Here is a 14,391-nt window from a genome sequence, read left to right as displayed (position 1 = left end):
TGTAGCAAATTTATTAATAGTAATATACATTTGACTTTAAAATGTTTTGTTATACCTTTAGGCAGACATTAATGTTGGGCAAAAAGGAGTTGAAGGAGACCTTTACATCATTGGTTGCCCTCAAAAGGCAGGAGCCGGTATTGGCGGGCAACTTGGCGATCAGTCTCAAGGCTCTGGGAATCTGCCTGACCAGCCGTAATGTGGCCCTGAATACTTTCCAGAAGCACTTGAAAGAGTTATAGACCTTGGTGACTATGGACTTTTCCTTGGCACACAACTTGGATCGCAGGTTTATTATAGAATCGCAGATTTGGATAATCTTGTTCACGGACTCAACAACTTTGGCCACATCCTTGGGAACTTCGGTGCCGCAGGCCCTAATGGCACTCACGTAGTTTTTGCTGGAGTTCAGGATATTGACCACCTCCTTAATGATACAATTGGTGCCAAGAAGAGTTCTCAGAGCTCTCCAAAGGATTCGCCTGCAACTACGAATAAAGCCAAGATCCTCCACATCCATATAGTCATTGTCCATATCCAAATCATCCAGCAACTGATCCAGTTCCAATTCATAGGCGAAGTCATTATCCAAACTCTCTTCGGCTGATCCAATGGTGTTGGCCTAAAATCATAGGTGTTATATTATTCCAATAAACATATTCGTTTTAATTAGTATCATTATATGTTTCACAAAATATATATTCTCTTCTTCAGACTTCAAATCCATAAACTTACCCGAGTGGTTAGCACACAAGTGGCCGAAACCAAAACCAGAAACAAAAGCGTAATAGACTTCATTTTTCTTGACGGTTGAGAAACGAATGTTTGAGGCCCTCACTTTATGCTTCGTTTATATATGCTTAGATTATCTTTTCATAACACACAGTAATCAGATCGTGGGTCCACTCGAACTATGCCTATTAGAACACATAAGTATTTCAAATAATAGATAATTTCGCACGTGGGGACATTTAATCGAACCACAAAAAGTACGCAACTACTATCATTATCTACACAGCCCCAAAATTGTGATTTGTGGGAATTATTGGGGAGTTCTAATAAAACATATTAAATGGAACATTATAAAAGTAAGCAAGAGAAATATAAAAATGTAATGTTTTTTATAAAATATTATAAAATGTTTATTGAGATCTAACTCTTTTAGTAATAGAGAAACCTTTTGGAAATTAGCACAGACAAATCGGTAAACAATTGAAAACATTTAAATTAAGAATTTACATAGACTCAATGCAGACATTGATGTTGGGCAAGAAGGAGTTGAAGGAGACCGTGACCTTATTGGTGGCATTCACGAAGCAGGAGCTGGTATCTGTGGGCAACTTGGCGATCAGCTTTAGGGTCTTATTGATTTTCCTGGTCAGTTTCATGGAGGCCTTGAACAATTTCCAAAAGCATTTGGATGAGTTCTCGATGACCGAGCCCACGGACTTTTTCGCAGCGCAAAGTTTCGATTTAATGTGAAGAATGTCATTGCAGATTTTGATAATCTGCTTGACAGAGTCCACAATCTTGGCCACATCCTTGGGAATGGCAGTGCCACAGGCATCGATGGCATCCACGTAGTTGGTGCAGGAACTCAGGATGTTCACCACCTCCTTGATAATGCAGTTGGTGCCACGAACTGTTTTCAAAGCCTTCCGAAGGATTTTTCTGCAGGTACGAATAAAGCCCTGTTCTTCAACATCCATATAGTCATTGTCATTATCCAATTCATCGAGCAGCTGTTCCAGCTCCGATTCGAAGTCAAATTCATAGTCAAGGTTTTCTTCTCGGAATTCACTTGAATTGGCCTGAAATTAAAAATATTTAATAAGGTATTCCGATTAAATTTTACTCATAAACACACCTGAGTTGTCAGTAGGAAAGTGGCCGAAACCAGGACCAAAAGACAAAGTGTGATAGCTTTCATTTTACTGTCCAATTAACGAATGTTTGTGGAGCGAAATCGATGATCAGTTTTTATACAGCCAGTGCATTGCGCATTATCGCAAATTAATCACTTCGTAGAGTGTCCACTTGATCTATCCTAGTCTATTATAACTGATATTTCTGTTAACTATAGTCTTGAAAATTGTAATCAAATTTACTTTATCTGATAAGCAAATCTTAACTTTTCCAAAATCAATTTGATAAGGATGGTTTTGGTATCAATTTGCATTGAGGTAGCTTTATAATTAACTAGAACTAGTTAAGCAACTATATATTATATATGTGGACTGTTCAAAAACAAGAGCATTTTATAGCCCCACTTAATTTTTCACCATCTATAGTTTTCCCCCAACGACACGAAATTGTCCCCCAAAATATGTCGAATTTTCGCTTGCAATTAGCACACCATATCAGGAAATTTCCAGCGTTAAATCCACTTGGGCACCCTTAAGAATCGAGGCTCAGGACGAATTAAAAGCCGTAAACCACAGACAAAGAGGAAAAGAACCACAATCGAATGGTGGCAACCAACAGATTCCGGACACAATAGACGACAAAAGGAAAAAATTGGTTGCCATTGTCAGCTTAACGCGCTCGGTTCACTTTGTCCGGGTTATAAATGGTAACGTGTGGTTAAGGGTTAATAACTCCCACTAAGGGGGCGGGAAAAAAAAGAGGACCAGGACCAAGACATTTCATAGATACAAAAGAAAGTTGGCACCCCGTGACAACAAGTGTGGCTGCTAATGAAAAGTGCCGTAAATGTCTGTCGTAGTATCGCCTCGAATGGCGAATTGCGAATGTCGAATGGATGGGTCTTCGTGTTCTGTCATTAAGTTAGCTGGGGTCTCCCCTTTTCGATGGGGTGAACTTTGTATGTCTCTCCGGGTGATAAACTAGCTGACTGAGTTGTTTAGGGTTTTCATTTCGGGTTGATTCCACAGCCCTAGTTTTTGTTCTGCAATTGCTCTTTTTGACTGGGAATAGGGATGATAGAGAAGAGTTCTTAAAGGATGGATCTTGAAGCAATCATTAGGAGATATAATTGAAATAAGTGTGCGTCATATTATTTATAGTGTAAAACAAACCATCACTTTTCTAGGAACAAATTGTTGAACTATACTAATTCTATAAAAGTTTTAAATAATTACTTGCCAAACATATTGTAGAAGTAAAAAAATAGGTGGTTGATTTTTGCTATATTTTCTTGCAAGTACTCATCCCTCTTTCCTTCCCTTTAGCCTCTCATCTTGTTACTGTCTGCATCCTATCTGCACTTGGCATAAGTTAAATGTCGAGTAAATGTGGCTGACAACCATGATGATGCATCGCTGCCTGCATATGACACTTTCTAAGATCCTTGTCCTGTCCTTGCTTGTCCTTTTTGCTTTCGTCCTGGGCATGCAGCGTGTATGAAATCAATGACATGTTGTCGGCAAAGTTTCCTCGGCACTAAGTGAGTTTTATCCCCCCTTCGGGCATTAGACTAATATGAACTGATTTACTCCAGAACGAGTTCCACCTAAAAGTTGACAAGTGACAAGTCACATTGTTGTACATTAAATTAATGAAATCATTCCGCAACTTTTACAGGTCATGGCCGTACTCATTGCTCTTCTTCGATTACGGGAAACTTGAAGTGTCTGTCCGGACCTGCGGCTCATAAATATTGAGCGCATTATGTCAGGAGCAGAAAAAAGAAAAAGGGGGCGGAAGGATACGGGCCTGCAGTCAATTGTTGGTCATCAATCTTTTAAACAAATGCGGTTCAGTGCCAGTGACAGCGGCTTCATCGAAGAGGGGTGGAATAAAATTAAGAAAAGGGGCGAAACACCGCTGCTGAAATGCTGAAAAAAGACCAACGGCAGGATGAGTGTTGCAAGTCAAGCTGGACTAGGGAAGTACCCTTTATTTTTTTAATAAGGCTTCATTTTAAAAATTGTTTATAACTTTTGATAATTTAAAAAAAAAATACAAAACTGAGTACAGTCTTTTCCCTCCTTCTCACGGTAAGTGAAGACTAGTTTTAAAGCTATATATTTTGACACTATTTCCGAGTTTAAGACCTATCCATAAAGACGAGAAAAGAAAGCCAATAATGCGCTAAATCAAATTTGCATGGTCCAGTTTAAAAAAATATGGGAAGACCTTAAACAAAATAAATTCTTCTAGTTAGTAGAATAACTCTTTTGCCTTTAAAAAGTTGTGATTAGTCAGTGCTGGAAACTTTATTTTCAGATTTAATCTTTAAATGTTATTTAGTTACTGTCAATATTTATATTTAACTTTGTTAAGTATTCAGATATAATTCAGATATAATTTAGATATAAATGATATCCCCTAAATTTCTGTGGCCATATGTTGCTCTGGTTTTTCTGCTGTGTATGACACACCATTTGACCTCTGCCGTACACACTGCAGTCATTGGTAACTGGCTGCCAACGGATACTCTCCTTCTAAGCCAGGATGTATTCGTTAAAGGGAGAAAAAAGGGAAACATCGCACACAAGTTTTATTATACACAAAAGGTGTTTACCAGCTAGTTAACTTTATACTTAACATTTAATTACATTTTTTTAGACCGATCCGAAAGTGATCAGCGCCATTATACTAAGGAACAATCATAAGTCTGCGTTTGGATCCGACGGAGTTCTTCTCGAAGGTGGGCCAAACAATATTTACTGTGCCATTCGACTGTCGGCAAGAAAAAATTATAATATCGACTACAATATTAAAATATATAGCAATAACAGAAATCTTGAAAAACCCTAAAAAAGATAACCTATCTACAAATGAAAAATTATATGAATTAAAAACTAACAATATGTGAGCACATATTTGTCACTACTATTTTTTTTTTTTGTAATACAATACCAATACCAAGTATAATAAAATTATTATTTTTCTAAGTAAGCGAAACCGTGTTAAGCCGTGACTAAAATATATATTTTTGCTCAGAAACTAAACTAGGAATTTCACTTATTCATTTTAATGACAGAAGCTGGAAGACCATGTCACATTTGGTGAATAGTATTCTTGTGGCGATTGCCATTGTGGCAATTGCGAATGAGGTTTGTGGCGGTGGAAGTACGGTATTTGGAGTATTGGAAAGAGGTGCCAAACTATTACATAAAGACGAAATTGTGGAGCCTCACAAGTTGCTGCGAATCGCCCAAAGGAAAATCACATATAAAGCTCCGGTGAAGTGAACTAATTTAGAATCAATATAGCATAATTAATAACATTTGATCCTTTACCAGCATCTCCAAAAAATAGGCGCAATAGTGATCACTGACAATAGCGAAAGTAAAGGTGGGAAAGCTGTTTTGCTCGAAGGAGGTCCTCCTTCCAGCTTTGCCGTGGTCAGGTTCAAATCGGAACGAAATCACGGACTTAACTTTACAATGGAGATATTCGACACTCCGCCACCTTGCGACAGATGTAATCAACTTGGGTAATTGGTTGAATATTGATCTTTCCAAAATCAAAAACGTAATATCAGGTCACTTATAAAAATAAAAAAAAAATTGTCTAGCGAAATTATATTTTAATGTTTTAATAATATTCTTCGGAGTTTGAAGGAATAATAGGGTTTGAAATATTTTTATAAAATACTTCATCAGGAAATTGAAATGAAGCGAACGTATTTTTCCGATCGATATTGGTGGTAATTGAATATGATTACTTATTCAAAAAGTCTTTCTATATTAATATATTTTTAGCTGTGTACTAGCCAGTCATAGTTCCCCATCCAGGCCGAAAAAAACAGCACCAAACAAATTCCCACAGCAGGACGAGTACAGTGAAGAAGAAACCCTCGTCTGGATTTGATGGCCATGGCGGCGACATATTACTTCCTTATTTGTGGGCCGTGCCCGCCACCTTTCACCTTTTCCCCGTCACGCTCCAAAAAGTGAAACATTAGGCACAGAAACCGCATTGTATTCGAAGTGTGCGTGTGTTTCGCATTAAAACAATGACGCGGCGCAAACATTTTTAGCGCTGACAGCGAGCCAAACATCCGCCAGATAAAAATGTCCGCGAACAAGCACACAAATTTGATTCAATCAACTGCGGCGATGAGTCCTGTGTCTGGTATCCCCCTTTCCAAAGGGTCCTGGCCATTTGCTAGTCGTCCTGAAAAGCCCGCCGCTGGGATGATAATGATAAGCGCATAAAACCATTAAGTGATTCCACTCAAATGAGCACGTAGGATGACCGTGAAGCTTGTTCGGAACGAATTATTCGCTAACTTGCTGAACTACCATCACTCTACACACTGAAAAATATATTGAAATAACAAATTTTTTATACTTATTTCCGATTTTATAATAATATTCTTTCTATGACAATTATATCACTGTAAAAAAATTGATACCATCCGATTTTTAAAAATAATCTTTAATAATAATTAATTAAAATTATACTTATTTATTTTATTTTATTACTTATTTATTAATAAGTAATGAAATAATTTTATATTATTATTATCATTATATTAAACCATTTTTTAAATTTCGTTAAGCTGTGAAATGGAAAACATTTAACAAGTTTTAACCAACCAAAACTATTATATCATTATTACATCCATTAAAAAAACTGTATTTTAATATAAAAGTTACTTTTAAAGGGATATAAATGTATGTTTAACTAATTATAATAACTAAATAACGTGTCTAAATTTGTTATTTATAAATTCAGCTAAGTAATTCTGAGTACACTGCAGTGCAATCGACTAATTGAATCGCTCACAGGGGCAAAATCCTCGCTCTGACCCAACGGAAAGTGAATCTATCAAAAAAAAGAAACAAAAGGAACCTTTTTTGTACTGCTAGCGTGAAAAACACGACATGGGAGGTCGAGAAACGGGGGGAGTGGCAGTAACAGTAACGATGACAGCGATGTCCTTAAACCCCCGGCAAAGGGAATACGGCCTGCAGAGATAAGGGGCCGAGGGGGTGGGCCAGGTGGGCGGACCTGGAAGCCGCGATTCAGGAAAGGACGCCCCGTTCATGTTAAATGGCCAACAAGGTGACAATGCAGATATAATGCTCATAAGCAGACGGCATAAAGCGACAAAAGTGATACGACCAACGACCAACGACCATTATGTCGATGATTCGCAGGACGTTTCGCGATTGATAATGCTCACTTACTGGTAACCAAAATGACGCACAGACGACTCTGGGCGGTAAAAAAAATCGCTTATCGCTTGACTTTACGCACAATATAACAGACAGATGTCAGTAGATTGCTGAACGATGTCGTTTAATGCGAATCAATGACAAATGGAGCATTTCAATAAAGTGAAAGTTCATTACCCACCAACGAACGATACGAAACTTAATTGATTGAATTTTATAAAATTACTTTAACTGGGTATCTTTAGTTTAAGGCTACGAAGTAAAATAAGTTTGAGAAATAAAAAATAACAAATATCTTAAATACTTAAGTAATCTGGTAATTGGGAACGCATAAATAAAATATAATGAAACCAGCTGCAGCCTTTTCATTAAAAACAACTATTTATTTTTATTTTAAGAAAACCTATACCTAATCTATTTATGAGTATTACTAATTGTGTCTTCCAAATTTTGACAAAGAAAAAAATAATAGAGTAGTTTTATTTAACAAAATTATATTTTACTTTTGTACTCCGTTGTTTTTGTAATTTTCAGATGTAGTAACAGAGTACCAAAACCGGAAAAAAGAAACCAGAGTCATAAGTTGAAAAGCCACCCACATCTCCAAGCGAAACTTTGCGCCGCTGACATTAGTTAATTGTCAGCCGCTTCAGTTTGCAAACATGCATTTGGCCAAAAGCCAACATGGCCAACAAAAAATAGGGGAAGCCGGAAAGGAAAAAATAGAGAAATGGTTACAATTTAATTAAGTTCTTGGTACGTAATTTGCGCCAACACTTAAAGTTGTTCCCTTGACTTGTTTTCATGGAGCTGCCGTTGTCTTTTTGCTTTAGTTGTAAGCTTTTACACCTTCGGGGTGCCACCAACGGCGAAGTCGCCTGCTAATTACGCAAATGTTTCAACTTTAAAACGGCGACGCCATTTCACGCGCCCTGCGTGTGAAATTTATAAATGTCAACTGCAAAAGCCAGCCGCCTTCACTTTGCACTTTGTTTTGTCTGTTTAACTTTTGTTCATAGCTGGCTGACTTTTGCTGATTGTGCAGAGGTTGGAAACTGGGTGCAAACTGGGTGCAAACCCACTCCAAGTCCATGAAACCTCCAACTCAGTCCATTTATTCGCTATGCACTCGCAATTTGTTATTTTTGCTAGTTTTTAAAAATTAAAAAATTCTCCATGTTCAGAAAAGGGCAAGTAGGCGAAGACTGCAGATAATACTGAAATAGAGACATTATATTTTATGCAAGTGCAACAGTGCGTATGCGAGTTAAAAATTGTTGTACTCCACTGTTGCAATGTCATTTGCAATAATGAAAGTACATGGAATATAAAAATGGTGGTGAGCTTTAAGGCTCTTTAAGGCTCAGAAAATTAGAAGCATTTAGATTTTAGTTTGTTTATAAAAAAATAATGATATCAATTGTTGATATATTAAAATATTTATTTTAAAATGCCGACCTTTAAGAAGTATTGAATTTCTTAATACCAACCTAACATTCTTTTAAGGTGTCCAAGGTGTTGAAGAAAGAAAAACCAATACACTTTGTTAAAAAAAAAACTCAAGGTTTTCTCAAATATTTCCATTCAATTTGAAACTTAGAGCCAGACTTAGATTTACAAAAGGTAAACCCATGCACACGACCCAATATATAAAAAACCAGTACAAATAAAATTGCATTACACACACGATTACAGGGACGTACACGTATAAAACCCCGGAACACATTTGGCAGCTACTGTCAGTCAATCTCCATTAAGTCCATCCCCAACACCTTATTGAATTTTATTGTAAATTGGAAAGAAAAAATTGCACCGACTGCAAAAGACCAAATGGGAATAGGAAAAACAGGGAAAACAAGAGGCAAATGTCAGAGAAAGATGTGAGAAAAAAGCAAATTGAAAAGGAAAACAAATCGAAGGAGACAGAGAGGGTTTTTGGATTGAGGGTGAAGCTTTCAATTAATTTGCATAAACGGCCAAACGATTATGTAATTTGTATTTGCCACATAAATTATCACGCAGTGGAAATAGTTTTCAAATATGCACCCCAGACATAAAGGAATGAAGTGGGTTGAGGACCTGCGAAGAGGGGTCAGCTTATTAGAAGCGAATGAAACTGCCAACTATCAATAAATTACGAACTGGGGCGTGGCAACTGGAGTGTCCCGAAACCACAAAAAGCACAAACACTAGAGTTGTTTTGCCCTTCGAAGAGGAACTCGACTGGTTCAAATGAACGAACACTATTATTTATTAGGTTAAAAGAGATTTAAGGAATTTATTTTCATAAGCAAATAAGTTATGATTTAATATTAAGAATGATTATCATGAAAAAAAGACTTTTAAAGAAATTTTAAAAGGATTGATTATTTAGCCAAAATAACATTTAAAAAAACAAATTTTTTTTAATAAAATATTTATGTTAAATGTATTGGAGACCAGTAGTATTGTATAATAAAGTGTTTTGATTGGCAAACTTAATAACCTTATGTATTAAAAGAAAGAAGCACGTTTTCAATTTTGAATTTATGCAGAGAATTTTTCCCCTAGACTTTTCACAGTTGCCTTGGCTTGTAATAAAAATAATAATATTAACTCCAATTCCGCTCAGTTAATCAATCACGAACCGAACTAGATCCTCTCGAGGACTCAGCTCCATCCGAAATGCCCTTTGACAAATTTTTGGGGGTCTGGCATTGTGGGGCATGGTAGGTGCTTGCCAGGGACCGCAAATTTTATGCACGTTATAAATCACGGCCAAACAACGACGACAGCGTCGAGGACGACTGCAAAACTGTTCACATTAATTGTTGCAATGTCATTTTCGGGCCTATTGTGCTTGGCCAGCACCACGAACCCTGGCGAACCCCACACAAAACCGGCAGAACCCAAACCTCCCAACCGAAAAACCTCACCACATTTGGTGGAGAAGGCCAATAAAAGGCACTTTCTGTGTGTGCTCCAGACGCCTTTGTGTCACGTGGCAATTTTCGCAAAAGGAATTCCAACAATGTAGACGTTTTTCCTACAGCAAATAATCACAGAAAAAAAACAATATAGAAAGTCCAACTAGTTTTTTTTTATTCAGCATAGGCAAATGTTCCTCAGTTTGGGCGGCTGGAGTCCATAAAAACTGCTGTTTAGTAGCTGGATTTGGGGATTTGTCAAAGGCCCGACGACGAAGCGCGGATACTAAAAATCTGCTACGTTTTTTCTGCCTATATTCATAATTTCACATTTGAGACACAAAAGACCAAAGGATATCACATCGAGTTTTTGTTGTCAGCAAAGGAATGTCTACGTTAGGTGGGATTTCCCCTTAGGTGATGTACATAGCTAATTGACAAAGGTACCTTACAATAAATCAAATAAACTTCTATAACTAAATTTAAAAAAATGATTATATTTTGTATGGTTAGAAAAGATAGTATGCTTTCGATGTAAAAATATTTTTGCTTTAAGATTGGCCCATCCTGACCGCTATTACCACTCATATGTCCATATTTACATACGATATGCAATCGCAGCCACTCCATTGTGAAAAGATAATCCCTGCAAATACATAAAATGCAGACAAAAACACTTGAAAGCAAAGTTATGAACGTAGGAAATGGGGGGCCAGTGGAGGGTCCAAAAAACAGCAAAAGGGCGTCGTTAATATTTCAAAAACAGAAACACAACCGAAACGAAAACAAGGCAAAGACATAAACAGAAGTGACAAACAACAAAAGCAGGCAACGGGAGGAATAGTCGTGATACTTGGACAATTGGCACACGCACCCACACTCGATTTTCTTGGGTCCATTCGAAATATTAAGGCATATTTGCCGCTTGGTCAGCGGAACCGGACGGAAAGGTAAATGAGACAGAGCCAACCAGACGAGACAGGGTGAAAAGTCACCTTCGTGTTGCACAAAATTTATGGCCAAGAAGGAAAGAGCTTAGGATAACCAAGCTAAGGATACCCTCGAATACCCTATCCGTTTGGTATTTAGATATATTAAGCTATAAGCGCGTTGCAATTAACAATATTTAATAAAAGTCTTCTAAAAAATGTATTAACTAAGTTAAGGTTTCTTCCTGAATAGAAATTATAATATAAATATCTTCGTGAAATTTAATTAAGAGCATTTCGACTGTCATTAAAATGTATTGTGTGCAGATCAACAATCTGGGTTAAAAAATATGGGAATTTGGAAAGCGTACTTAATAGATGATTACTAATTTAATGCATGAATCATAGTAAACATGAATCATATTACTATATGGGAAATTTTCTTCAAGTTCAGTTCATAATATGTATAAAAAGATAAATGTTTCTGTTAGTTTGTTGCCCACAAATATTCTTAAAAATATTTCATTCAGTTGGTTTCATACGCTCAGAATGATCGCGTCGCAATTCCTGACCGTGGGGATCTTGTTTCTACTGTTTCTGGGACAATCCGTCTCGCAATTTGACCCCTATAAAATGGATCTCACCCGTGAGCCGAAGACAGTAAAATCTTGGCATATCATATATAAAACCTTTCGAGATGCATGGAACGAAAGAGCTCAGCCCGCAAGGACCAATGGACCTCGAAGAACTAGATTAAGGAATATTAAAAAACAGCCATTGAATCCACCAAATGGCACAAATTGATGGTTCAATAGAATACCACTCGGACTTCACTTTTTTCCACAAATCTTCCGTACTTTTGGACTTAAGCCCACCAATCCTCTTCTTTAATATCCCCCAAAGGTGCTATATGGGATTTAAATCTGGGGAAATAACTTTGATTTTGTGTAATTTAATTAAGAGAAGTTCGATTGTAATTAAAAAATATGTGAATTTGGATGATGAATGTGAATTTGCGTGAATCATAATAAACATGAATCATATTACTATATGGGGAGCTAAAAAATCTTGTCTATCCAAATTTCAACCGAAAGTCTTTTCAAGTTCAGTTTAATTTTCGGATATGTCCCCTTCAGTCCTAGCTGTTGGTCCAATCAACAATACCCTTTGCAAGAAGACATCAAAGGGGAGTTGGAAGTCGGGGTTGGGTGGCACCCACATTGCACATATTCCTTTCTCAACTCCCAGAAAAGGGGCTCCACAAAGTTGTCAGTGTGCGTTGTGTGTGTGAGGACAAATTAATTGTTGACAGCGCGACATCTTCGAACCCACAACTAAACTCCCTGGCTACAGGAAGTTTTGGGTTAAGTGTTTCCTGACACCAGATCCATTTATCACAGGGGCTTACAGGTTCTACATGGCTTTTTGGAATATTATTTCAGATTTCTAATCAATACGGAAAAGGAAAGCCACTCATTTGGATTTTGTTGAATTAGTCTGTATTATTTTAATAAACCGTAGCTAAATATATAATCAATTTTTTGATTATAATGGTTTTTTCTGTTTTTATTTATTCATAATTTAAATAAAAAATGTTTCATTACTGTGCCCATAGATTAACAAATATATTCATTTTTTATAAATACAAAAATATAACAAAAAATTTTTCAATTTTTTTTGTGAATTTGAAAGCTTCTTATCGACTCAATTTTATGTTTCTCTCGTTTAAAACATTGCTTTCTATATTGATAACAGCATGTTGAAGCTTTGAATGGCCGTGAACTAGCCTTAAAAAAATTCCATTGACAGAACCACTTCATCAGACATTCAAGATGCACGCTTCGTCTCTTCTGGCTTTTGGGATCATCTTCCTGCTGTTCCTGGGAAATCTTTTGGCCGTACAAAACACGGCGCCACCGGACCTCTTAGCCAAATTTCCCCTGAGGAAGCCGTACCTAGAATGGTTTTTCGTGGTCGCTATGCTAAGCATCTTCCGGTTTATTTCAACAATATAAAAAATTAGACACGAAAGATTATGTTGTACCACACACGTCAAGGATAAAGTTTGATATAAAAAATAAAAGTTTGAAAAGTAATCTATGAAGTTTATTAGTATGATTTGTACTGGTCCGCAGTCTTGAGGTGTTTTGCGTCTTAATCTTAATGCATAGCCTTATCGATCAAAATCTGTGGCTGGATTTCAAGTTCAGAAACAACAAGGATCAGCACAGCAAATCGCCTTATCAATTCACTGCATTAATGATACGTTCATGTATACATATGTTCTATAGTACTATAATAAAAGCAAAACATAGAAAGGTTATAAAATAATTAAAAATAGGGGAATATGACCATAACTAATGAGGTCCTGTACAGGTAAATTGTAATCCTGGGAACCAGTTATCAAGAACCAGTCCAAAATCCCGTGATCGAGATTAAAATTCAAACATTTGAAAGTGATGCTTTTACTTTGAGCCTGAAAGTATGCAGCTCATTTACCTTTGCAATATCCAAAAACTGTTGAAGAGCATGATAAATGCCCCTAGGCAACTCTTTTTCTCATTCTCTCTCATATTTTTATTTCATAATATATAGTCTATTTATTTTATATATTATTTCGATTTATCTGACAGACAATATGGTATAAATTTAATTGATTTATTTATTTTGATATTTATAATCATTTGTTATGTTTGACCAAGTTAATTTTGTATGTACGCATTAACATGTATAAAAAGAGAATTGTTTCTGTTTTTTTGTTGCCCACAAACATTTTTAAAAATATTTCATTCAGTTGGTTTCATACGCTCAGAATGATCGCGTCGCAATTCCTGACCGTGGGAATCTTGTTTCTACTGTTTCTGGGACAATCCGTCTCGCAATTTGACCCCTATAAAATGGATCTCACCCCTGAGCAGAAAGCAGAAAAAACTTTTAAAGTCGATTATGATATAAAAGTTCCGACTAAATGGAACGAAAGAGCTCAGACAGCAAGGACCAATGGACTTCGAAGAACTAGATTAAGACAAATTAAACAAACAAATACAACTTAAGCTGTTTTAAAGTTTCATTATTTTCATTTGTGCATATATCTAAATGTAAAACCATATCGAAATTTTGGTGACTAAGTCAATTTTGTTGAGTCTTGGATTTCAAGTTCACAAATAACATAAAAAGAAACATAAAAATCCTTATCATCTCGCTGGATTATTTCACAATTATAAGTAAGAATTTCTTATTCAAAAAAAACCTTGTTTGATTTTTATGAAATCCCTGCTTTTTAGGAAAATCCCTGTTGCCGCATTACTCTTTCAAACTGTATATTAAAGTATATACAAGAGTAATAAATAAAAAACGAAATACACCGTCTCAAAATAAAAATGTAAATAGTCTAAATTAATTCACTTTTTTGTTTCTTAAAATACAAACCCTATTACATTAAAATTTATTGAATTCCAAACT

At 36.2% G+C, this 14,391-nt stretch overlaps 3 protein-coding genes and 1 long non-coding RNA gene across 4 annotated transcripts; 2 read left to right on the top strand and 2 right to left on the bottom strand.

Moving 5' to 3' along the window:
* Positions 1–49: 49 nt before the first annotated feature.
* Positions 50–810, bottom strand: LOC108041125. The gene is made up of 2 exons (XM_017118931.2): positions 736–810; positions 50–622 (listed from the first exon to the last, which is right to left on the bottom strand). The coding sequence occupies exons 1-2, from the start codon at positions 796–798 to the stop codon at positions 50–52; spliced, it is 636 nt and encodes a 211-aa protein (XP_016974420.2). The 5' UTR covers positions 799–810.
* Positions 811–1,112: 302 nt separating this feature from the next.
* LOC108041127 lies at positions 1,113–1,955 on the bottom strand. The gene is made up of 2 exons (XM_017118933.2): positions 1,868–1,955; positions 1,113–1,811 (listed from the first exon to the last, which is right to left on the bottom strand). Exons 1-2 carry the CDS (start codon positions 1,928–1,930, stop codon positions 1,236–1,238), a joined length of 639 nt encoding a protein of 212 aa, XP_016974422.2. The 5' UTR covers positions 1,931–1,955; the 3' UTR covers positions 1,113–1,235.
* A 2,198-nt stretch (positions 1,956–4,153) lies between these two features.
* LOC108041128 lies at positions 4,154–4,785 on the top strand. The gene is made up of 2 exons (XR_001769114.1): positions 4,154–4,478; positions 4,531–4,785. It is a non-coding gene; the product is annotated as an uncharacterized LOC108041128 (long non-coding RNA).
* A 176-nt stretch (positions 4,786–4,961) lies between these two features.
* LOC108045933 (probable salivary secreted peptide) lies at positions 4,962–5,490 on the top strand. Its single transcript, XM_017125427.2, has 2 exons — positions 4,962–5,150; positions 5,211–5,490. The coding sequence occupies exons 1-2, from the start codon at positions 4,962–4,964 to the stop codon at positions 5,406–5,408; spliced, it is 387 nt and encodes a 128-aa protein (XP_016980916.1). The 3' UTR covers positions 5,409–5,490.
* Positions 5,491–14,391: the final 8,901 nt, after the last annotated feature.

The sequence above is a fragment of the Drosophila rhopaloa genome, unplaced genomic scaffold (assembly GCF_018152115.1).
Source record: "Drosophila rhopaloa isolate 14029-0021.01 unplaced genomic scaffold, ASM1815211v1 contig_167, whole genome shotgun sequence".
Lineage (NCBI taxonomy): Eukaryota > Metazoa > Arthropoda > Insecta > Diptera > Drosophilidae > Drosophila > Drosophila rhopaloa.
The sequence above is the reverse complement of the archived record's forward strand: the minus strand, read 5'-3'. Positions and strand labels throughout refer to the sequence as shown.